The sequence below is a fragment of the Triticum dicoccoides genome, chromosome 5B (genome assembly GCF_002162155.2).
Source record: "Triticum dicoccoides isolate Atlit2015 ecotype Zavitan chromosome 5B, WEW_v2.0, whole genome shotgun sequence".
Lineage (NCBI taxonomy): Eukaryota > Viridiplantae > Streptophyta > Magnoliopsida > Poales > Poaceae > Triticum > Triticum dicoccoides.
The window spans coordinates 79930028-79955756 of record NC_041389.1 but is presented as its reverse complement, the minus strand read 5'-3'; the positions used below and the strand labels follow the sequence as shown (position 1 = coordinate 79955756).

The window sequence follows — 25729 nt, the reverse complement described above, 5'->3', positions numbered from 1 at the left end:
AATGGCCTAGGTCTCCCTGAGCAAGCAAGTTGGATGCATACCCACTAGTTTCTTTTGTTGAGCTTTCATACATTTATAGCTCTAGTGCATCCGTTGCATGGCAATCCCTACTCCTCATGTTGACATCAATTGATGGGCATCTCCATAGCCCGTTGATTATCCTCGTCAATGTGAGACTTTCTCCTTTTTTGTCTTCTCCACATAATCCCCATCATCATATTCTATTCCACCCATAGTGTTATGTCCATGGCTCACGCTCATGTATTGCGTGAAAGTTGAAAAAGTTTGAGATTATTTAAGTACGAAACAATTGCTTGGCTTGTCATCGGGGGTGTACAAGATGGGAGCATTTTTGTGCAACGAAAATGAAGCATATCCTAACTATATGATTTTGTAGGGATGAACTTTCATTAGCCATGTTATTTTGAGAAGACATGATTGCTTTGATTAGTATGCTTGAAGTATTACTATTTCTTATGTCAATATGAACTTTTATTTTGAATCATTTGGATCTGAACATTCATTGCCACAATAAAGAAAATTACATTGAGAATTATGCTAGGTAGCATTCCACATCAAAAATTCTGTTTTTATCATTTACCTACTCGAGGACGAGCAGGAATTAAGCTTGGGGATGCTTGATACGTCTCCAACGTATCTATAATTTTTGATTGTTCCATGCTATTATATTACCCGTTTTGGATGTTTATGGGCTTTACTTTACACTTTTATATCATTTTTGGTACTAACCTACTAACCAGAGGCCCAGCCCGAATTGTTGTTTTTTTGCCTATTTCAGTGTTTCGAAGAAAAGGAATATCAAACGGAGTCCAAACGGAATGAAACCTTCGGGAGCGTGATTTTTGGAACAAACGTGATCCAGAGGACTTGGAGTGGAAGTCAAGAAACAAACCAGGCGGCCACGAGGGTGGAGAGCGCCCCCCCCCCCCTACTGGGCGCACCCCCCTGTCTCGTGGGCCCCTCAGGCGTCCACCGACCTACTTCTTCCTCCTACATATACCCATGTACCCCGAAAACATCAGAAGCGACCACAAAAAACTATTTCCACTGCCATAACCTTCTGTATCCGCGAGATCCCATCTTGGAGCCTTCGTCGGTGCTCCGCCGGAGGGGAATCGATCACGGAGGGCCTCTACATCATCTCCAAGGCCTCTCCAATGAGTTGTGAGTAGTTTACCATAGACCTTCGGGTCCATAGTTATTAGCTACATGGCTTCTTCTCTCTCTTTGAATCTCAATACAAAGTTCTCCTCGATCTTCTTGGAGATCTATTCGATGTAACTCTTTTTGCGGTGTGTTTCTCGAGATCCGATGAATTGTGGGTTTATGATCAAGTTTATCTATGAGAAATATTTGAATCTCCTCTGAATTCTTTTATGTGTGATTAAGTTATCTTTGCAAGTCTCTTCGAATTATCAGTTTGGTTTGGCCTACTAGATTGATCTTTCTTGCAATGGGAGAAGTGCTTAGCTTTGGGTTCAATCTTGCGGTGTCCTTTCCCAGTGACAGCAGGGGCAACAAGGCACGTATTGTATTGTTGCCATCAAGGATAAAAAGATGGGGTTTATATCATATTGCATGAATTTATCCCTCTACATCATGTCATCTTTCTTAAAGCGTTACTCCGTTCTTTATGAACTTAATACTCTAGATGCATGCTAGATAGCGGTCAATGTGTGGAGTAATAGTAGTAGATGCAGACAGGAGTCGGTCTACTTGTCACGGACGTGATGCCTATATACATGATCATGCCTAGATAATCACATAATTATTCGCTTTTCTATCAATTGCTCGACAGTAATTTGTTCACCCACCATAATACTTATGCTATCTTGAGAGAAGCCACTAGTGAAACCTATGGCCCCTGGGTCTATCTCTTATCATATAAGCTTTCAATCTACTTTTATTTGCATCTTTACTTTTCCTATCTATATTATAAAATACCAAAAATATATTTATCTTATCATATTATCTCTATCAGATCTCACTTTCGCAAGTGTCCTTGAAGGGATTGACAACCCCTTTATTGTGTTGGTTGCGAGTTCTTGTTTGTTTGTGTAGGTGTGTGGGACTTTTGAGGAGCCTCCTACTGGATTGATACCTTGGTTCTCAAAAACTGAGGGAAATACTTACGCTACTATTGATGCATCATCCTTTCCTCTTCAAGGAAAACCAACGCAAGCTCAAGACGTAGCAAAGACCACCGGGCCGCATGGTCTATTGCCCGTCAACCAGGTCCACCGGTCTGTCCTATAGGGGAAGCATCTCTTGCTACTATCCAAACAGATCTAGGATGGCCGTCATGTGGCTGTCAGTGAGCGGCTTCTCAAACAACTTTGCATACGCTTGTAGGGCTTCCTCCCCTATGATCTTAGCTTCACTTGCCAGGCATAGCTTCCAAATGAGAACAGCTTGCTGCTTAGTTGCCTTAGAGCCATTCGTCTTCCCCTTGGCGATGCGAACACTACATTCCGGCATCATAACCGGCGGTCTTCTTTGTTTGGGCCTTCTCGCCCGCATTAGCTGCGCATGAGCAACCGGCTGAACTAGAATTGGTGTCAGCGTGCAACGTATCTCAATGCACTACTGCTCAACCTGGGAGCGTAGCGACATCGACCGGGCTGCATGTGCCTCCAGTGACGCGAAATCCTCTTGATACGCTAAGAGTCATTTTAAAGAAGCGGGTAATTTTGCAGAACTTATTCCAAATCTAGTGGATGTTGGAGTATGTGTCCTGCAATACGCCAACGACACTATCATCTTTATGGAGCATAACATTGAGAAAGCCAAAAACATGAAATTGATTCTTCGTCTTTTTTAATAGTTATCTAGGCTCAAAACAGAATTTGACAAGCGCAAACTCTTTGATTGGAAATGTTAGAGCAGAGTGGGTCGGTACAAACAACTTTTTGGTTGTGAGGCTAGCTCATTCCTGTTTAAGTATCTTGGTATTCTGATGCATTTTCATAGATTGCTCAACAAGGAATGGAAAGTTATTGAAGACTGATTCAAGAGAAAGTTGGCTTGTTTGATAGGAAGCTCAAGTCTTATGGGGCAAGGTTGACTTTGAACACAAGGTAAGCAAATTGTTGGATTAATACACTTCCAGAATTATTTTGGTCATCTGATGAACATAAGCTTAGATGTCAACTAACGAGATGGGATGTCATATGTTTCCCAAAGGACCAAGGTGGTCTCGGGGTGGAGGACCTGGAAATTAAAAATAAGTGTTTGTTGAGCAAATGACTGTACTAGCTACTTGTCGAGGACGTCGGGACAGTGTATGGCAAGAATTGCTAAGAAATAAGTACTTACTCCCTCTTATATTTCTTTACAGAGGGAGTACATTCTAAAACTCTCTGTGAGGTTTAGGCAACACCAACTAACTTGCTCAGCGGGTTCAGGCATGATTCTGAGAGATGGCAAAGGTGGTGTGATATACACTGCTTACTGCAAACTTTTCCATTGCAATGAAGCCCTGGAAGCAGAACTACAAGCAATGATGGAAGGGCTTAAATTGGCGGTTGAGCATTCTAACGCCACAATTTTGCTTCAATCGGCTTGTGCAGTGGCTCTCAAAGCGCTCTCGGATTGTTCGCTAGATAGATCAGCATATGGCCATTTGATTAATGAGATTAAAGGTTATTTGAGTGATAGGGTTGTTATTCTTGTTAAAATTCTTTGAATAGAATAGAGTTGCAGATTTTTTAGCAAACCTTGGTCGGGAGGGGATAGCATAGCATGTTTGCTGGGTCGACCCTCCGTTTGTTAGTGATTTAGTCGCTTAGGATTGCAATTATGTCACTTTGGAATAATAGACCATGTGATTCCGCATTAAAAAAACCAACTCGCCCTTCTGAAAAGGCCTCAGTAGGTAGGCAATGGCCTAACTACTAATTCTAGGAACATACACGCCTTTAGTCATGTAATATTTGTGCCTCTATCATATTGTGCAATGGAAAGATGTCTATGTTGCCTCTGTGATGGGTCAGGTTCCATTGAATGTTTCCTTTCATAGACCACTGATTGGTGAAAAATGGAGAACCGAGTTAAATCTTGTTGAAAGGTTGATGATGTTCAATCTTTCACATGAATCAGGCACATTTCGTTGGAAGTTAAGTATGTCCCATGTCTTCATAGTGAAATACATGTATATGAACCTTATCAATGATGGACAACCTTTCCACAAATATACTTGGAAGACGAAAGTCTCACTAAAACTTAAAATCTCATGTGGTATCTTGATCGTAATGCCACTTTGACTAAAGATAACGTGAAGAACCAAAATTGGCATCAACCAGATGGTGGCGGCTATGACGCGTTGGAATGAGGTCTTTCCAGCCTCTTCCTACCTCGATGACATCTGATCCTATGACGATGAAGAGCTTATGAGGATAGGTATTGCTAGATTTGTTGGGTCTCGTCGGATCTTGGCAGTTAAAGTGTTAATCATGGGAAGTAGTTGGATGGATCTTGGTGCAGCGACTTTGACCTCTTATTTTGAGTTGCTCTGCGATATAGCCCCTTTTTCTCAACCCTTATACTGGAGGCGAATTATTGCAAACCTGCTTTGCATGGGTGCCTTCAAAGCCTGGTATGGTGAGAGCATCTATAGCCGGACACCTCAAACCCGCCTAATATGCTCGGGTGAGCCGTCCGGTCAAGAAATTTCAACCCAGACAGGTGCCTCAAACAGGCCTCAAACGCCCGGGCCGACCGGCACCCCTCATATCCAGCCCAAATATGGGGCAGATATGGGGGCGCCCGGGCACGCCCACCACGTCGGACTCGACAGCCCAACCCCATTGCAAATTGCACCAAATCCACCCCCCCCCCAAACCTTTTGGATCCATTTGCTATCTCCTCTTTTCTTCCTCCTCCGCGTCATTCGTCTGGCAGCTCCGTTGCTGCACGCGCTCCACGGCTGTTCCTAGCCTCTGCACCGCTAGCTCCGACAAAGCAGTCTTCGCTCTCGTCCTCGCCACGGGGGACGTCGTAGCTGGCTCAGACGTTACCGCGGTACATCCGGCCTTGCGCTTCATGTGTTTGACACATTGTCTGACCGGAACTTTTGTGATTTTAGAAAATGATGGGTTCCGATGCTTCATCGGACGAGGAGTATGAATCGACGGAGCTTGATCAAATGATTCAAGATGAGTTCTTCTATTCCTCAGATTTGGATGAAGAATTGGACATGATCATGCTCACATCATGCTCATGAGCATGCAAGAGGATATGGACTGGCAAGTGGAGCATATTCTCAGCTTCAAGGGCCCAATCAAAGGGAGAAGAGTGATCAATTGGGATAGGGTGTCCGGAGCAAAACTACTGCATAGGGACCTACTTTGGTCCCAGCCCTACTTTCCTGGATGATCCATGGTTTCGTCCCCGTTTTCGCATGCAGAAACCATTATTTATGCATGTTGTGGAGGGAGTGGAGGCACACGATGACTCACAAAGGATTGTTGCGAACAACTCTCTTTCTCCACCAAGAAGAAGTGAATGACTGCTCTGAGATGCTAACACTTGGTACTACTGCAGATGCCATTGGTGAGATGGTCAGGATGGGGAAGAACACATGCCTGAAGACTATTGTCAAGTTTGCCCGCGCCGTGGTGGAGGTGTTTGGACCTGAGTATCTCAGAGAATCAAATGCGCAGGACATGGAGAAATTGTTGGCTATTGGAGAGGCCAGGGGGTTTCCAGAAATGCTCGGATCAACTAATTGCATGCATTGGCAATGGAAGAACTACCCCAAAGGTTTGCGAGGAATGTATCAAGGTCACACCGAAGAGGCCACCATCATACTAAAAGCGGTGGCATCACATGACTTATGGATTTGGCATGCTTTTTTTGGAATGACGAGTTCTCACAACAACAACAACGTGCTTGAACGATCTCCGGTGTTCAGGAGGCTTTTGCAATGGGGAATCACCACCATGCAACTACACCGTCAACGGCCGAGACTACAACATGGGATACTATCTTGCCGATGGCATTTATCCTCAGTGGGCGGTGTTTGTGAAAACCATATCCGAACCTCATGGCAATAAACAGAGCCACTTTGCAACAATGCAGGAAGCGGCTAGGAAGGATGTGAAGAGGGAATTTGGTGTGCTTCAAGCTCGTTGGGGAATTGTGTGTGGCGTTGCAATGATGTGAGAATTAGAAACTTTGTGGCAGCTGATGATATGTTGTGTTATTTTGCACAATATGATTGTCGAGGATGAGGGTGATGGTGTTGCCCAAACCAATGATTTTGAAGCACCTATAGAACAAGTTGAAATCCCGGAAGATTAAGATGCAACTCAGCTCATGAACTTTCTACAGATGCATCAGAATCTTCGAGATTAGCAGGTGCACGCGCAGCTACTCAATGATCTTGTGGAGCATATATGGACCCACAATGAAAACCAAAGAGGTGACGTTTGAGTTGTGCACTTAAAATAAATTTTATGTAAACACTATTTATGTTTGGTACTAACATTTGTTATTTACGTGCGACATTGGCTTTTATGATCAACGTGTATGGATTTAAGAGTCCGGATTTAAGATACTAGATGACCTGTCGCGCCATTTGGCGCGCAAGACAGACTTGAACCAAGAACTAAAAGAGATTCCTTTGCTTTTTTTTAGCATACCGTTTTGATGTATACTTGTTTATCAAGTGCTATGAATCAGTATAGAAATATTTTGGATTGATTGTTGTGTAGGAAAGGCGAAAGCCCAATTTAAACTATGAACCGAAAGCAATTATTTTGATGAACTTAGGAGTGCACGTGGGTTTTTATCATATAATGGCCTTGCTTTCAAGTGTATTGAAAGAACACAAATGTTTGATATCATAGATAGCCAAATACGCGATTCAAATAGTTTTTGACACAAGTGATACATTGCAGTTAAGTTAGTACTACATGGTAAGATAGGATCAAGTGTTTGGTTTTGTTGGCAATTGATACATTGTTCTTCCACAAGGAGAGATTGTGTCCATCTCTATCACTGGATTGGTAGGTCTCATGGTCTTTGATGGTTAAATGAAGCCTCTTGACAACTTCTGCAAGCATGTATTCTCCTGTTTATTTCACCATGGATTGGTGACAGTTGAAACGCATAGGAGCAGTATAGATGAATGTCCTGAAATTTATCAAGTGACATATATGACTAAACTTTTGAAGATTCTCTATGGGCAATGTAGGAGATCTAAGTCAGGCTGCTAAACCAACTACAAAAATAATAATATTTAGGCAATATTTCAAGTGAATGGGTAAAGAATTGATAAAATGGAGAGCTGCACTATCATCATGAACAGGAGGAAAAAGCATAGACAATTAATAATATTTGTCTTAGTTTAGAACCATAATGTTGGTTCAGAATCAGTGTTATGTCATGCTATCCAGGTTTTCGCCCCATGATACTCGTTTCGATGGCGAGCGAGTATGGTGGGTTTCCTGGTAGTGCTAGAACTCGCTTTACTTCTTTCCCTCCCCCTGTCCTTCTCGTTTGAACTGGTTGTATTTCCGTTCTTTGCAATGGAAAGGGGTAAAGCCCAGTTCTAAATTTTTTTTAAGAATATTTGTCTTAGTTCAGAACATACATGAACATGACTATAGACACACAAGATTTATTTTCCACAATATGCACAATTTATTTTAAAGAAATCCATGTTGCTTTATAGTAGGAAGAACACACATGCAACGACAAAAATACAAAAAGGTAAGATCCGAGTAACTATACAGATAGGCGACACAATAAAATGTAAGACATGTCAACATAGAGCACTGTGTCCAGGAGCAGTTCTTAGGAATAGCAGTCAAATACATCATATAGTAATGGGATCCAACACAATCAACCCATGGTACCTTTTCTACCTAAAAAGCATACAAAAATATGATATAGATGTTTCTTCTGATCTTCTCTACCAAATATTATCAGTCTGATCTTCGTGACTATGATCAGTCTAATAAAATATGCAAACCATATGATTACTACGAAAAAGATGGACACAAATTTGTGAGCTTCCTTGTGCACAAATCAGAATACATGTGCAATGAATGTCAAAAGAAAATCAAGTTTCCAGATAAGCAACCTTGGTTTGGTATATGTGACAAAAGTTGTTGTTTCATATTAGTTTCTACCATACTTCTACTATTGTAATTAGGCCTGGTTAATTTATAGAGATGATTTGTCATATAAAATAAATATGATATAGATGAAATGAACACTGCAGATACACAGAATTAGTGGTTTTATGATTAAACATTGCCAAGATATAGACAAAGTGAACACTGCATATAGACACAAAATTAGTGGTTTTATGATTAAACATTGCCAAGATATAGACGAAGTGAACACTGCATATAGACACAAAAATAGTGGTCTTATGATTAAACATTGTGAAGGCCACTGTTGTGGCATGGCGAGGCACCAGTGAAGCGCCGCTTGCCTCCACCCCGAGGTGGGCTACACTGATCCACCCAGCACGCAGATAGCCGCGCAGATCTCTAATCCAGGGTCTTCCCCACAGCACAACTCCACCATGCTGACCAACTTTGCCTACACCATGGATCCGACCAACCACCACCTCAGCATAGCCATCCAGAAGAATATCCTGCCTCCATTCCCACTCAGGTCCATAGTCCTCTTCTTTTCGGGACTGTTACATGGAATACAAATGCCAATTTATTTGCTGGTGGTAATTGCATTTTCCATGCATTTTAAGCGTTCTTCACTCAGGTGCTTGCTAATTTGTGAATAAATGCATCTATGTTCACACAGTCTGATTTTAGATTACACTGAAATTATAAAACAATGAATAGCTCATTATGTTATATTGGAATAAAAAATAGAAAGGAAACCGGGGAATGGGTAATCATATATTGGTCTGTCTCAAAAGAGGGGAATTGCTTGGTCAACAAATATATCTATCTGCACATTCTACATAGTATAGATACTACAGATACGTGTTCGATGGAAGATGGTTTCAGGGTCTTATTATGACAGCAAAAAAAGTAAACAAACTGATTGTTTGTATATTCAGGGTAGAATTAAGCTCACAAAATAACATTATGCCAAATGATAAGCATGTATGAGGAAAACTAAATGTTCAATAAAGATTTATCTAGGACATATGGTGTAGTGACTTTTCCTGGAAGAACATATTTCGCAACAATTTGAATAAACCCAAATGCAGGCCGCAAAATTTGTTCATCGAGGGGTTATCAAGATTCAAAATATAGCTAAGATAATCTGTGCATCACTGATTTATGACGATAAGAAATATGTCCGGCCCTATAGAAACACCATTCATCTTAGTAACCTTAATTATCATAGCAGACACATTTGGTTGAGAGCACAAAAATTATAAACCATTATCCAGTCATACTAACACCAAAACCATGATGAACTTTAAAGAAGATCAGTTTTTCCATTCGGAAGAAAAGGCATCAAAGAGGAAAATGGGGAAGAACTCACGTGAGCAAAGTCAACAGAATAATGCGTAGATCCTGCTTATGCTCAGCGCAATCAAGGTTACAGAATTGTTAACAAAATTCCAAACTGAAGAAACGGCAGCGTTCCAGCGAGATCCTCTTCCATGGCAGTCATGTGCCAACACGTGTTGAACAGCTCCGTTGCACTGCGCTCGGTCACGCTGGTGAACTCCAGGCCAATTATTCCAGTGTCACATCACATGATATATCCATGCAAGACTCTTCTGACCGTGGTAAGTGTGAGCTGCATTCGTACAGAAGTATCCATATATACATGTGCATAATCCAGTGCTAGGAATATGTCTGCCCTTACAGAAACACCATTCATCTTAGCAAGCATCTCACTCCTAATTAAATAAGCTATACGGCTAGAGTAACCATCTACTTGCAATTTCCAAGCCACTCTTCATAAATACTATACCCCATGGTATATGGCCATGTCAAAAAGTGAAATCAGATGAAACTCAACAATCATATGGTACATGTCCATGTCAAAAAGTGATACCAGATAAAACTCACCTACATACGAAAAAATAAGCATCAAAATATAAGAAAAATGAAGTACCAGTGACAATGAGAATAGGGACTTATCCATACCACCATCTTTGTCAATAAGAACTTTTCTTTCCCTAAACTTCCTGAACCTTTAGCTTGTGTGGCTGCGATATTCTTGAAATGCCAAATTGTATGAGAACAATCACGATTATTTATGTAAAAAGGAGATATCTGTATATTCTGATCTGGAAGTGTTATATATGATAATAGTGTAACAAATACGCATGTACATGTACACCTAGTAAGTTTACGGTTTACAGGACACACATCGACCAAATATACAGCAAAAGTTCACTTCTGAATTTAGGCAAGCAACATAAAGAACTCATATTAAGATACAACCAACAATGTGTGCACATACAAGAAACATATGCATGTCAATTCCAGATATTTGAATGAACCTAAGTAAAATATTACATGACCTTTGAATTTATACTATACAATGCTTAGGCTGTAGCATTACCTGTTCCATTTCTGTCAAAAGAACAATCTGAACTCGGCCTGCAGCTTTACACCAAAAATAAGACCAATAACTTGTAGGCATCACACAATGAACTTCGTAGCTACAGCAGGAGGTTTGTGACCAAATTATGCACTTAAATGAGCAGAAGCACACACAAAAATTAATTTGTGGTCAATATTCAACCTGGTAGCAGATATATCATCAAAATTCTCAGGTATATCATTACAGTACTTAATCCCCATCGACAATATATCAATTAGATTTATATCTTCGAACCTGCAACAAATCTAGAAATTAAAGAACATTGTTCAAAGAAGATTTTATATAAGACATGAAGAATGTAATATTCTAACTATAAATACTCTCTTGCACACCAAATAAGATAGCCTTATGCAGAACATATGAACGTGATAGTAGTGTTCAAGAGAGAGGGAGAGATCACTTTGTTCAAACTTTTCATCAAGATTCACCCTCTTCTCTTTTTCCTCAGGTCTGCATATGTGTGTTTAAAAAACCATAAATCAAGGAGGCTGCATATTGGCAACCTAGATTGGGGACAGGTACCATGGCCAGCACCGTCTGGAACTCCAGCCTCGCTGTTCCTTCCCTCACTGCCATTCTCCTCATCCTCCACACCCACCAAGAAGATCATGCCGCCCTGCTCGCCTAGATCCAGAAGCACGGCGCGCGGCAGCAGCAGATAGAAGATCAGTCGCATGGGTGAGAAAGAACAGAGATTGCGCCAAAGCCAAGCCGTCCACGGCAGCAGCACCGGCGCAAGAACGGCAGCGACGCGGGCGCAACAGGCGGCAAGTTCTCAACAAAGAAGAGCACAACCGCCCAAGAGGAGGCGGATCTGCCACTCCTCTTCGCCTACCCCATCCATCGGTCTGGCCGTGTTGCCGGGTGCGCGGAGGCAGGGGAGGAGGAGAGGCAGGGATGGAGAGGGTGGTGGCAGGGGAGGAGGAGAGGCAGGGATGGAGAGGGTGGTGGCAGGGGAGGAGGACGTGGCGGCGGCGGAGGAGACGAGGCGACCGAGAGGGAGGAGGGAAGCGGAGGCGGCGGCCAGAGAAGAGGAACGGGGAGAGAAGAGATAGGACATATTTTCACTGGAGAGAGAGGGGCCGCCCAATCCCGTGCTCGCTACAGTCCACCCCAATCCTGCGCTCGATGCTGTTCACCCCTTTTCTCACCCGAGACACGCGCAGACACACTACAACGGTGGACCCACGGGTAAATAAGACCCACCCGTCATCCACTGAAGCACAAAACAATAACAAGGAGAGAAAGGAACGCTTGGATTTTTGACAGCGAGGTTGATCGTGTGAACGAAAATTACGGAGCGACGCAAGTGACGTGGCTGGTGCCGCTAGGTAGGCGCACTAGCTCATCCTTTATATGTTCAATGTGGATGCCGGGAGTGAAATATGAGGGCTCGTCCGGATGCGTCCGCGGGCGTGTCCGGCCATCCGCGAACGTATAGGGACCGGATTTATCAAGTCCGGCTGTAGATGGCGTTGACATGTGTCCCTTTCAGTGCATTTTTCAAACTCAGTCGGAGCTGCGTATAATCGAAGGAAGATGACAGCCAGTACGTAGCTCGATTTGAGAGAGATTTCATGCTGATCATCTGTGTTCGATCTGAGTACCATGCCAATCCCTTGCGGGGCAGCAGGCGCACTATATGCGAGTCGGTGGACACACCACGGGGGCTTGCCGCACAGCGGAGAAGCCGGAAGGAGGACGTTCGACCGCCCAGCAAAACAGTAGTCGCCCGAGAGATCGCAAGGGACAGAAACGTCTCGTGCGACTCAGTTGGGCAAAAAGAGGTTAAATGCAGGTTAACTAGATGTACCCTGCTCAACTGTTCTTGTGCATTTCAGACGGAAAAGAAAACAGTTGTTGTGGGACAAGTAGTCATTTCTCTTGGTTTAATTTCACTTAGCTCGCTTTACATAGCCAGTGCATCAGACGGTTTATTACCGGCCGATATCGACAAGAGAGGCCTCACAATCAAGCAGTACATAAATAAATACTATATACGTGATGCGCATCCTATACAGCAATACTATGCACACTTTTACTGTACAACACACCACGCCTTTCCTCGGGCCGTCGTCAGTCCGACCCGTCCCCGCCGCAGCACAGCTCCGTGCAGCACTCGAAGCAGCCGAGGAAGGAGAGGGCGGCGCAGGCCTGCACCAGGACGATGGCGCACCGGTCGTTCATCTTGCTGCAGCAGTTGATGAAGCACATGCAGCAGCAGCAGTCCGTCACGCGGGCGCAGCAGCCGCCCACCGCCTTCCCGAACATCTCGAATTTATCCGGCGCCCTCGTGTCCCCGAACCCCGAGGTTAGGTTCTCTGTCGTCGCCGTCACGCTGCCGAAGCCAAGTGTCAGGCCCTGCAGCAGCGTCGCTGAAGGCTCCTCTGGTTTCTTTGGTTTCCGTTTTCCCTGCATAAGTGCAGCAGTAAGCTTGATCACATATTCTCTGAACTTTCTTTGAAGACACTAGAGCGTAGTATACTATGAATCAACACGTATCGTCTGAAGAATTATGTTAATAGGCAATGCAGCATACTGAGTTCTAAGCGAGACCTGCTCCGTTTGTTTTCTAGATGGAACTTAATCTTTGATTATTCTGAGTTGGCAATATCAACCGAGACATGATAAAGAAGGATGAATCTGTTGGGACAATATGATTACCTGTTGTGCTGGATCTATTTTTTCCATGATGGTTTGAAGTAGGACCGTCCGTGTGTACTCCGAAGGAATGCCATTTTGTATGCTCATTTTCGCCACCTGTTTGTTCAAATAATGTGAGCGCTGGAGCAGATTTTAGAAACAATGTTATTCGTTAAGGTGAATATTCCAACTTTAAGCTTCCAGGCACATCACAAAAGAATAAAAGATAATTTCAAGCAAGGATATATTAAACTTTGATTGCAGTAAAAAGAACGAAATGACTTCCACAGAGAAAAGAAAGCTTGATGTCCTAGAATATGCAAAAGTATGCCGCGCCTTACATAAAGGAACTGGCCAACATGTACAGGGACATAGTAGTCATGAATTTAATGCACATTCGCGTAGCGATTAAGGAGTTATCAATACAAGAAATTAGAGGCATAGCGATTAGCAACATGAAGACATGGTATGAATGCCCTCTTATAGGATTACCAACGCCTGATGCATAAAAACCGAATAGATTAGAGCATCTCTAGCCCTTTCTAAAAGCCCTTTAGCCCCCTGAAAAAACCATTTAGGAAGTTAGCCCCAGCAAGTCCTTCCCCTAAAAACTTAATCCCTCAAAATTATCACTGCTTTGAGTTCATCTTGCTTCCCTACATGCTCCCAGTTCACCCACTTCTCACTTCAAAATACCTTCCTGAAGAAGCTTTTAACCCCAAACCAACCTCCACCCCCACCTGCTCAAATTTAGGCAGAAAACTCCTAATCTCAGTAAATTCTCTTCGATTTCTCGTCTTCCCTGCCGACCTCTGGCGAGACTCCGGCGACAATTTTTAGGGGAAGGGATATAGATGCACTTACAACTTGCAGTGCCCAACTAGCACTAGGGCTCTGCTTCAGACTCTGACACAACTGACTCACATATCCCTATTTCTTTAATCCAGCTACATTGTTGTAGTAACCAAACTGGACTCTAATTGTGCTAATAACACCACAACACTACCAAGTACGTGATAACCATGTCTTGTGTTTAGTGATCCTCTCACATTTTGCTATAATTTATTCTCTAATCTTGACATCGAGTTCAGTGGAGCGGAGTGCCCTTAAAGTAACCACTTGAACATTGTCATATCAGGTTAATACCTAACACTAACAGGCAGAGCTTAATTTAAGAATGTGAAGTCAGAATCAGATGTGATGAGAGGTATTAGCCCAGAATATACGTTACCATTTGCTCCAGTTGCTTGTTTTCAGAAAGCCATGCTTTTGCTGTTAGAAGGTCCATCTGTTGCTTTGCCAACACCTGAAATTGGAAAATAAAATGGATTATAAAATCTTGAGTAACCTTTCACATAATATTTCCCAGTTACTACCCTCAACAACAATTCCACAAGCTTACTATTTAACGCACACTTAGAGCACATCTTGAGCTCAACGGCTCTGTAATCTTGTTAGGACAACAATAGTTCTAAATTCTTATATGCAACAAACATTTTCAAGTCAGACAAGCCGAGCCAAGGCACCACCCAACTGGCTAAGCGACTAGCCAACCACCAGTCAGTGCTACAAGGATTACGAGTCGACGAGTCAAGCCGTGTCTCCAGGATACCAACACTGGCAACACATGGACTAGTCGCAGTACTAGATAGTCGTAACTAGTCACAGCTAGTCGAGGTATTCAGTTGGCAGGCAAGTGCTGACTTAGGCTAGTCGAGCCACTGTTATTGCCTAATAGTCAGGGAGTTCAGGCCAGCAGGAGGTTTCAAGTCACATAGTGTTGCCTAGGACTACTTTTAGTCGGACATATATTTTGGAGTTCCTAACTGACAACTCGACTACTAGTCGGAGGTTCAAAGCTACTCCCTCCGTTCCAAAATAGATGACTCAACTTTGTACGGAGGGAGTAGCTGGTAAACAAGCCGGCGAGTCACTTTGACTTCATCAGCTAGCCGGGTCGTTTGGCAAAACCGGCTAGGTGAATAATAGAGGACCAGTCGTCGATTTAAAAACAATGCTAATATCTATTCCCTCCGCCCCAAAATATAAGATCATTTTTTACACTATAGTGTCAAAAATGATCTTATATTTTGGGCGGAGGGAGTAGTTTTTGTCGTCCTCTATCTGTGTCTGGTCACTGCGACGATAAACAATGGTCTCGGTGCACAAAGTGAAGCTATAGGTGACATATTTTATTTAATTGATTGATTTCCATGCCATTCACTCCATGGACAGTAAATCCTTTCAAAAAATCCATGGACGGTAAATACTTCCAGAGATGTTCCAGACAAATTTTACCATTTTGGTAAGCTATAGGTGACATATTTTATTGAATTGATTGCCATGCCATTCACTCCATGGACAGTAAATACTTCCAGAGCTGATCCAGACAAATTTTACCATTTGGTAAGATGACGTGATATCTGGTTAGTAACTACCGGAGTTTCTCGTTCGTAAAAAGAACTACCGAAGTCCCTTTTGATGACTAGCGAAAGTTGAATTGTTACATTACCCCCCCCCCCCAAAAAAAAAAAAATCATCCACAATCAAAATTAGGTCAATGAGGAAGTTGGAAGTTCCATAAGTAACTGAAGAGTGCCTTTGAATGGAATTAGAATAAAGTGTGAAAAACTTACTTTGTCAAGAGGTATATCCTTTATATTGTGGACCTTCAATTCAATCGATATCTTACTCATGTCAGACAAATAGCCCTCGGCATAAAGAGTCTCCGGCAGTTCACCTCGGAATCTTCCAGATACAAATAATGGATATTTTGCTGAAATGTCAGGAATATATTCACAATCCACCTGAATGGGAAAAAGGTGCAATTGTAAGAGACATGGATAATCCAGCTGTTATATGAAGAAAGAAAGTTAGATGGTCTTAAGTACCAAATACCAACTATCCACACCTTTATATCAGAAGAAAATGAGCAAATGCAGGAGGGCATTTATTTCATAAAATTAAAGATGCAACATGCTGTTGAGTGCTCCCAAAATGAGCAGTCAACTGAATACCCCAAAACACGGAACTTACTAAAGTGTTTTACTAATAGTACATGGATATGTCACCACAAAATTAATAGTAAATGAGTGTCATATGTTGCTTTTTCGTGACATGGCTAAAAGGTGACAGCCTGACAGGTTTGCTGGGATAGAACTCACTTCAAATTCTTGGGTATGCTTTGTGACATCAATCGAAATGTCTGCCACGATTGTGGATGAAGCTTTCTGGAACCATTGAAGCATTCGGCACTCAATTGATCCTGGTGTCAAAAATCAGAATGAAAAACAACAATTTTGCAAAGTATAGCATTGGACTTTGGAAAAAATACTGCAAATTCGAGTACTGCCAAGACACTTATAAACTATCAAGTTCACTGCACAATTTCATTCTGCCACCCGAGATGCTGAATGAAATAGAAAAAAAATAAGTCAAAACTTGTGTGTTATAAAAAGCCATAGAACTAATTTGCCAACTTACTAAGTCATATGATTCGATAATACAACATGCTGTTGAGTGCAAAACTGAACAGGAACAAAATGATTCCATACACCTTTAAATCATCTCATCAAATTCTACTCTCTGCTCAGCACGAATTCTAATAAGTTTGTACAATCAATATGCACGTCAAGTTTTTTGGTTTGACTAGAAAAAATGGTGAAGGGCCCTAATGAAAATGATATTATTAACAAAGTAAGAATGTGTACGAGGAGAGGACTCACAATGTACACAGTTTATAAACCAAAACCCTAAGTTGGGAAAAACAACAAAACAACAAGAAAGCCTTTAGTCCCAAACAAGTTGGGATAGGCTAGAGCTGAAATCCATAAGATTGTCCTAGCCGGAACTTGCCAAAGTTGGATCATTAGAGCATAATGCAGAGTTTTGAGTTTCAGCAGTGCGTAGAACAAAACACTGCCTGGTTCGAGGATTAAGGGGGCAATTTGTTCGTACCTGTATCAAACGCAGCATCATAATGCCCCTTGCCAATTGATGCCAACATCCGCAAGAAATAGTGGTTACAGTATGAACCTAATATTGTTTCAAGGGTAAGTACAAACAATTAAAAACTATTCCGAGTAAAAAAAATTGGCAATCATACAAGTAAAATAAAATATCGATGTCGCCAATATCATCCTTGTTTACTGAAAAAACTTGAGTAATCGAAAAGGATTTACACATAAGAATGAATACGTAAGAGAATGAATTTAGATGTATTTTCAACATGAGAATGAAAACTTTCAATGGTGCGACCCCTGACATTCGTCGCCTCCTACATCTCATTCAAGATGAGTGCCGGGCCTGGTCCAGTGTGGGTGCCCTGGGATTGCTCAATCTGATCCCAGGATAGTACTTGGGTGTCTGTTGTTTTGGGTGTCCAGCCTCATTTGAATGCCTTGCTGTAGCTTTTTTGGGTGTTAATGAAATGATACGCAAAGCTTTTTGCGTGTTCGCGGAAAAAACAAAGTGTCCTTGTTTTGTCCCAAGTCAAACTTGCTTAAGATTGACCAAGTTTATATTAAAAAATCAACATCTACAAAACAAAACCAATACCAATAGATACATCATGGAATATATGTTCGTAGTATATTTATTTGGTATTATAGATACCAATATTTATTTTTATAAACTTTGTCAAACAAAAAAGTTTGACTTGGGACAAAACAAATAGGACTTGCATTTTGGGATGGAGAGAATATTTAATAATTGGTAAAGTTGTATGTGTTGTATGGAGGGACAACACCTTAGACATGATACACCACCACAAAATCAAACAGTATTTCCTTTCAGTATATCTTAGAGCAATATGTTAAGTCGTAAATAAGAAAAATCATATTTGCTAAAGTTAGTACAAAATTGAGTCACTTATATTGGGATGAAGGGAGTATTACCTAGTCCGAAAGTGGAAATCCGAGGGGAAATAGATCCTTTGTTTGTGAGCTGAGTTTTCACAGTGTGACAGATATTCCGTTCATCCTCAACTGAACCATCGGTCACAAGAAAGATTTGTGGAAGTGCGCCATGAGAGTTTGACAGCAACGCCAATGCCTTACAGCACGAGAGGTAATGTGAGCACTGAAGGTGGCATCAATCATATATAAAAATGTCAACTGGTATAGTCTTCCAAATATTGTACCTCGGTCAAAGGATGCATGATGTCAGTGCCACCCTCGGCGACGAATTTTGAGTTCATCCAGTTTATTGCATTTTCTGTTGTTTTGCCATTTACTTTCTCCAAACAGGATGAGAATGAATGAAGTTCATCATTAAATGTTACTATGTTGAAGTAATCTCCTTCCTCAAGCTCGGAGACAGCAGTTGAGATGGCATTCTTAACATTCTCAATAGGCTTTCCTTGCATGCTTCCACTTGTATCAACAATAAACACAACTGCCTTTCTGAAGATCTATCACATAACTCGAATGAGATAAATATCCATTCACAGAAATATTTTATGAAGCAAAAAAGCAGATAAAAAATATTGTGTCATGTTGAATTAGATTGGTAAATTTTTCACACAGAAAGTAGGGCTAAAGAAATGTCAACATGAAAAACAGAATGAACACGACCCACGATAGTTAAGTACCTTAAACACTTTCAGTGAGTTACCAACTTCTAAGTAAAGATTTCTCAGTAAAATTATCTTCAAGCATCAAGTGATTTCCGCACCGACATAGTTTAGTTACTAGTGTCGAGATAACAAGACAATAAGTAAAAGGAACTACCTTCCTGTTCTGGTTATTGCCAGGTAAGAGAAAAATGCTGAAAATGTCTCTGTCATCATAGTCACGTAATGTTGAGCGCTGCACAAGCACTCCACCGGACACATCACCTGAGTAAACCTACAGACATGAGCGATGCATTAGGTAATGACAATGATCTCAATGACAACCATGCAGTAAACACTGTAGTCTCCATATTAACAAAATTTATTAATCAAATAAAGTGTTTAAATTTGGAAAAGGTTTGTCCTTCAACCCTAAAATCTGAAACTGTATGACTTGGGACCTCAGACAAATCAGTGAAGGGAGGGGGCCCACACTCATTGGCAGGAGTCTCATCGGACCGCACTCAGGAAAGATAGCACCGTGCAGTCTCGCCTACTGATGTGGCAGTGATGTGGCCCACTCCCTGTAGTTATTTGTTTGGAAGACAATCATGTTTTCCTTCGTTGCAGTCTTGTAGCATGCTAATGATGCTCTCGCCCCTGGAGGCAAGATAGAAGAACTATTCTTCTAGATCTTGCTTGCTTTACTCCTCATAGGGGGTCTAACAATCCAATCTAAGCAACAAATCGCAGATATTATCTCTCCAATTGGTCTAAGTACCAAGCTAAAAAATATATTCCTAATTTAAATGATAAACTTTGTAACTGAGAGATCAAGGGGAGCCTCTCCCTAACTTGGTGCCGGATGGGCCATGTACTGTATGTGCATAACATATTCATAAATTCATATTTGAACAAATAGCACACATATTGCTTTTAATATTTGCATATGAAAGGCTGTGGAACATAACGAGCATGAAATTATTTTAGAAGTACCGAAGAGAAGGTAAAGTTAACCAAATAAATAGATTACTGGAGAATAACTTACACTATATGAAAAGGTGAAATCTTTGATTGACCAATTCTCAACCACAGCTTCATGCAAGAAAAACAATTTCTCAGCCTGCCTGGTTTTTTCCTGAAAATGCACAAGAACATCTCATGGTAACCATGACATCGGACAGATTACCAAATGGTGCTTACAAAAAAGTTGATTACCTTCAAGGGATGGCTGGTTCCCAGCAATAAAACCTCTTTACTCACACCACTATTCACAGCTAACTGAATTTTCTCCTTTTTTGTAAAAAGTTTAGGTAAAGGGTTCACATAATGTGGAAACCGAAACGGAATATCAACAGAAAACTGTCCATTATCATACAACAACTTCTGTGACCATCTAATTGTGGCAAAGATGTCTTCTCCTCCTACAACCTTGCGGAATGAAAGAACATAGTTAGCACAGGCAGATATGGCTGCTGAAAGCTTGAATCTTGACAAGCTAGCAGTTGGGAAACTGATGACTACAAAACAAGTACCTGTGGTATTGTCAATTGAAAAAACTGGCGCTTCAGAATACCACCACTCTCAGTTTTCACAATCTTCACAGGACTGTTACCATCTACATCAATTACATGAGTACTGTACGATTTTTTTCCAACAGTAACCTCAGCGCCTAGAATTGAACCCTGTTAGCCAAACTGTTGTTCTTAGACTGAGATCACCAGTAAATTCAAAAAAAATAACTGCATTCTGGATATATACACATATGCATTAAGAAGTATTGCAACATAAAACAGAATAGCAAGTGTATGTTTGCTTTTCAAAATGCATACAGTGATGACTAATATCACTTGCACTGTTTGCATTCGATGTTGACTAGAGAAGTACTCCCTCCGTTCCAAAATAGATGACTCAACTTTGTCATCTAAAGTTTGTACAAAGTTGAGTCATCTATTTTGGAACGGAGGGAGTAAAGTTAGTACAAAGTTGAGTCATCTACTCCCTCCGTCCCATAATGTAAGACGTTTTTTAACACTAGTGTAGTGTCAAAAAGTGTCTTATATTATGGGACGGAGGGAGTATTTTGGAACGGAGGGAGTAGTAGAGGTTCTCTTTCGTTGTTGTAAACATCATGTTGTTAAGTGATGAATATGTCACCACCATTGTGGTGATTTAGTTATCTGGCTATTCTAACTAATATTACACAGTAGTCGTGATGTAGTTAGCATGGTGTTAATAAACATAGGTCGTAGTACACACACGTGATGCAGTTACCGACGTGTTCTAGTAAACAATAACCATTATAGATGTGTGTTCTTACCAATTCATTCAATTCAAATTAGCAAACAAATACAATCATTGCATTTGCCCATCATGGTAGGATTACCACAAATGCTACAATGACTACTCATGATTTGATGACTACTCGCAATGCTCAACAGGACTTGTTGAACTGCTATTCTTTTCTCACTGTTTACGCACATATTTCCAGGTGATTTCCACCCTTGTATTCATGGCCGCATGGACAACATCTCAATATGTATTCAGTACTATGTAACTTCATAAAGAACATAGTTTTTTGTGAATATTTCTTTAGGAGAGCCTCTGCCGTAACCTGGAACAGATTAGGAATATAAAAAATGTAGCATGACTGCTTCCTAATATCTTGTCGCCACGCTCTTATCTAAGCCGCCATATTTTTTATGTTCATATGCAGCAGAAATGGAGCATGTTTGAAGTTCCATGGTTGTTTGAGAGACGAATGATGCGTCAGTAACGGGCATACCTAAACCGAATTACAATCCAGAATGCCAGTCTGATCAACGTGTATTCAGTAAAAATAGCTAAATTATCAGATAGACCAAGGAAAAATAAGGCAAAACTGAGAGACGGTATGGGCTGCGGGCTGAAACAGAAAGGTTGGGGCACTTCATGTTGTCAAGTGGGACAGATGTTAGTGGGCAGGTGGCCAAAACAGAGGCGACGCAGGAGAATACAGTCATGCATTAAGCCTGTTGCGCGTGCTGTCATGCCCTATTTGTGCTTAAGTTTAATAAATCAAATAACAGAAACCGCAAAAATAGATAGAAATCAAGCTTCCACGCACTTGTCTCAGCCTCTCACTTCTGAGCTTAGACTAAGTCTTTGCCAACTTACACCTAAATGCAACCAAAACAACAGAACCCTAACAGCATTTCGTAAACATGAACATAAAAAACAAAGACCTAGACCATATAAATGCACTACTTAATATGCCATTCAACTTACATTTCTCCAGAACAGCTGAAAGGAATGTTCTGTTTGGGCCGCCGGAAGATATTTGACTACGACGAACGGAAATGACAAGTTAAAAAAATGCACATCCTAAAAATAGTATGACTGTACCAACTAAAGCATTTAGTGGACAAGTGTACAAACTACAAACAGAGTTCTCCTCAGAAAGTCAGGCTACTTTCCCTAGTCCAAACCGAATATTTCTTTCTTGATGATGCTTATTTCCATGATTGGTAAGCAAGGAATTGGCCTCGCTTGCTTCCAAAACAACGATGGAGCCCACAGCCAGCAGAGAGCTAGCATCGTCCAAGAGCAAAGAACTCCAAAGGGCAAAGGGAACCGTCTATAACGGCACCCCCAATGTTCCAGCAAGCATGACTATAATGTATAATGACGCGCATTCGCAAGTGGCTGGCTCCATGTGCGGTCCAGCGCAAATGATTTATGCGCACAGCCAAATTCATGGGCCCCGACCACCTAAAGCAAAGCCAAATTAACTAGAGAATAACCGCAAACTTTATCGGTATAATCATTCCAGCGCCTAACGGCAACAAAATCAGGCACAACGGCAAATTCCAATCGACGGCGAAATGGCAAAGGGGGAGGGGGAGGGTTCGAATCGGGTCACCTCCTCGCCCATGGGCACGACGAGGCGGCAGTCGCAGTCGCGGCTGCGGGTGAGGCAGTGCAGCCACCAGCGGGCGACGAGGGTGACCTCGGCCGTGGCGCACCCGGCGGCGCAGTTCACGCGCAGCTCGACCTCGCGCATCTGGAGCGGGATGAGCGCGGGCGGGCTGAGCCGGCCGTAGACGTGCGGCTGGTAGCTGGGCACGTCGGGGCTGTCGACGGCGGCGGGGTCCGTGACGACCGCGTACGCCATGGGGGCCACGGGCAGCAGCGACGACGCCGCCGCGGCGTCCGGCGCGCCGTAGCGGTCCATCCCGGCGTGCGGGCGCGGCGGGGCCGCGCCGCCCGGGAGGACGAGCCGCTTGGAGAGCCGGAGGCCGTCCTCCACCGCGCGCTCGAAGTCCTCCTCCATGGCTGCTGCTGTCGCCCTGAAGCGGAGGAGAGGAGGAGGCGGTGGAAATTAATGGCTGGGGAGTTCCTTCGTGGACAAGTGAGCGGAAGTGGGAGGGGGCTCGGTTTTTGGTGTGGTTTAGTGGGGAAATCATGAGCTGTTGGGGTGGAAGACGAGCCAGATAGCGGGGGCAGCTCAGCTGCTGTGCCCCGCGGAGGTGAGATTACCGGGGGTGCCATGTGAAGGCAGCCGTTTGTCTCTCTCAATTGTGCTGTGGTTTGCAGGGACTGGACGGTTATTTGTCTTGTTTTTTCCGTCTGTCTTCGTGGTTTCTGATGCCTGGTAGTAGTGGGGTATAAATTCGGTTGTCTTTACCTTTAACCTTTTTTGTGGCAAAATTAACCTTTAATCTTTGATATGTTATACACTGTCAATCATAGGAGAGCTGGTCATGACAGATGATTGACTCATTGTTGTGTTGTGGTGGAAAAGCATTGTCTCGTTTGTATAGCAAAAAATTGCTTTTTGAGCTCGGCCTCCATGGTGGCTGGTTTTTGAAAAAATTCAACAAAGTTCATGTTTTTATATTTCAAAAGATTCTGAAATAAAATACAAACATGCATGGAGGCATAACACACATGCGTGTAAGTTTTCAGAACGAAGTACGTTGAAATGAGGGGTGTGCAAAAAAGACAAATTTGTGACTTTTCAACACATGATACTATTCATCCCAAAAGTCCATGAATTTGTTCTTTTTGCGTAGATTGCATCTTAAGGTATTTCATTGTGAAATTTTACACACATACACATCACATCCTTATATATTTGTAGTATTTTTTTCAGATTTTTCTGAAACTGAAAAGTATGAATTTTGATTATTATTTTCAAAAAATTCAGCCTCCATGGAGGCCGAGCTCCAAAATGCCGTTCTCTGTTTGTGGTATATATAAACTTGATTTGTGTGATACAGAGTTCCTTTTTCATAAATATTTGTTGAACTATGTTTGTGTGGGACTTAATTTCGAACATCTTGTCATGAGATACACGGTTATGAAATAAAATTTTGATTTGGACACTCGTGCTGAAAAAAATGTGATTCTAAAATTTCATAATGGATTTGCATGTTATTGACGTCAATGATAACAATAGCCAAAAAATGTGAAAGACTTGAGCACACACGAGAGACTAGGGCGCGCGACCAAGAGAGTGAGGATGAGGCAACCGATGTTCGCTTGTTGTCTTGCAGTTGGTGTGGACGCGGAGAGAGGGAGGTTTGGGGTGCCTCCTCACGTCGACTTCGGTGGTAGCCTAGCCGAGGCGGGAGTTACCCACATTGATGATGCAAGAAAGAGGGCTCCGGTGAGGGATGGATCGTACCTTAAGCGCGAGGGTACGTTTGGGTGACAAGGGACAAGAGGGTATCAACGGCCTGGGCGGGTGCGATCTCGAGGCGTGGGAAGGTTGGGCGGGCTCGATGACGGAATGCATCTTTGCCTTAAGTTATGCGCTGCACAAACGTATGCCGCCATTGCTTCCTCTCCTCGGTCGTGGTCTTTGCGCACACCTCCTGTATGTCTTCTCGGATCGCTCATGTGTGCGCCTCCCCCTCAGCCGAGGTAAGGGTAGATGGGAGACCAACGCCGAGAGGGGAGATAGGGGCTCCGCTAAGGCGTCGGCCGGCAGCGAGGCCCGGGAGGTGGCGTCGACAGGTCTGGAAGGAACAATCGAAAAGACAAAAAAGGATAAGATCATGGATAAATGGCCCACCATAATAGTTGGTAGAAAGAGGAAATACAGTGCAAAACGAACACAAGTATCGTGCCACCCTCCCCCGCATTTGAACGTAATGAAAAATAGAGTATTATTATAGTAAAACTTGTGTGTTTAGCATTTTTATAAGGAAAAAAACAATGTCTATAGTACCAAAATTGTATCATTAGATTAAGCATGAAAAGTATTTTTCATATTTTTTATTTGATATCATGGATTTGATATTTAATTCCATAATATGGGTCTATCATGAAACTGTTTGACTTTTATGAAAATTAATACACTTTGTATTTCGAAGTGAAAGGCATAGGTGTTATGCGTTTGTAACTCTCAGTTTCCAGTAAGATATGCGCAAGTCAACAGAAAAATTCTTGTACGTGCTCATATAGTAATTTGAGTTACAACGGCCGGAGTTCAATCAAATCTCTATCTCTACCTAATATGGGAAGGATTTGCTGGAATTTTTGTCTATTTGGTCCTAGCCCAATAGTAATTTCAGAAATTCCTAATAAATCCTGGAGGCCCACGCAGCCCATTCGTGCAAGGCAAGAGGTGGAACTAAAGTTTAGCCCCATATTGCTAGTTTAGAGGGAGATGAACCTCTTTATAAGGGAGGTTCTTTTCCCACATATATGAGCATGAGAACATGGGAGCTGAAACGTTTTGTTATTGTTGGGGAACGTAGTAATTTCAAAAAAATTCCTACGCACACGCAAGATCATGGTGATGCATAGCAACGAGAGGGGAGAGTGTTGTCCACGTACCCTCGTAGATCGTAAGCGGAAGCGTTATGACAACGCGGTTGATGTAGTCGTACGTCTTCACGATCCGACCGATCCAAGTACCGAACGTACGGCACCTCCGAGTTCAGCACACGTTCAGCTCGATGACGATCCTCGGACTCC

At 42.3% G+C, this 25729-nt stretch overlaps 2 protein-coding genes across 11 annotated transcripts; both read right to left on the bottom strand.

Annotated features, from left to right (window-relative positions):
- Positions 1-8249: 8249 nt before the first annotated feature.
- On the bottom strand, positions 8250-11669 carry LOC119307469. Of its 10 annotated transcripts, XM_037583550.1 has the most exons (6): positions 11073-11669; positions 10711-10803; positions 10528-10627; positions 10107-10178; positions 9493-10028; positions 8250-8674 (listed from the first exon to the last, which is right to left on the bottom strand). In XM_037583550.1, the coding sequence occupies exons 1-5, from the start codon at positions 11243-11245 to the stop codon at positions 9981-9983; spliced, it is 486 nt and encodes a 161-aa protein (XP_037439447.1). In that variant the 5' UTR covers positions 11246-11669; the 3' UTR covers positions 8250-8674; positions 9493-9980. The 10 variants fall into 10 exon arrangements, 3 of the variants coding, with proteins under 3 accessions (XP_037439447.1, XP_037439446.1, XP_037439448.1); XM_037583549.1 differs by having other exon boundaries at positions 9493-10178; XM_037583551.1 differs by having other exon boundaries at positions 9493-10168.
- A 744-nt stretch (positions 11670-12413) lies between these two features.
- LOC119307468 lies at positions 12414-23197 on the bottom strand. Its single transcript, XM_037583547.1, has 13 exons — positions 22665-23197; positions 20299-20448; positions 19982-20194; positions 19812-19901; positions 18942-19058; positions 18353-18622; positions 18108-18264; positions 17170-17247; positions 16377-16477; positions 15849-16019; positions 14444-14518; positions 13234-13329; positions 12414-12981 (listed from the first exon to the last, which is right to left on the bottom strand). The coding sequence occupies exons 1-13, from the start codon at positions 23073-23075 to the stop codon at positions 12646-12648; spliced, it is 2265 nt and encodes a 754-aa protein (XP_037439444.1). The 5' UTR covers positions 23076-23197; the 3' UTR covers positions 12414-12645.
- Positions 23198-25729: the final 2532 nt, after the last annotated feature.

Excerpts from the sequence above, each read along its gene's own strand:
- LOC119307469 (XM_037583549.1), bottom strand. The coding sequence starts at position 11,245 with ATGCGACTGATCTTCTATCTGCTGCTGCCGCGCGCCGTGCTTCTGGAT. Across the intron at positions 10,804-11,072 it reads GGTACCTGTCCCCAATCTAG|GTTCGAAGATATAAATCTAA; the intron begins GTTGCCAATATG and ends GATTTGTTGCAG. Across the intron at positions 10,628-10,710 it reads GATGATATATCTGCTACCAG|CTACGAAGTTCATTGTGTGA; the intron begins GTTGAATATTGA and ends CTCCTGCTGTAG.
- LOC119307468 (XM_037583547.1), bottom strand. The coding sequence starts at position 23,075 with ATGGAGGAGGACTTCGAGCGCGCGGTGGAGGACGGCCTCCGGCTCTCC. Across the intron at positions 18,265-18,352 it reads TCATGCATCCTTTGACCGAG|GCATTGGCGTTGCTGTCAAA; the intron begins GTACAATATTTG and ends TCGTGCTGTAAG. Across the intron at positions 17,248-18,107 it reads GATTTCCACTTTCGGACTAG|GTTCATACTGTAACCACTAT; the intron begins GTAATACTCCCT and ends AAACAATATTAG.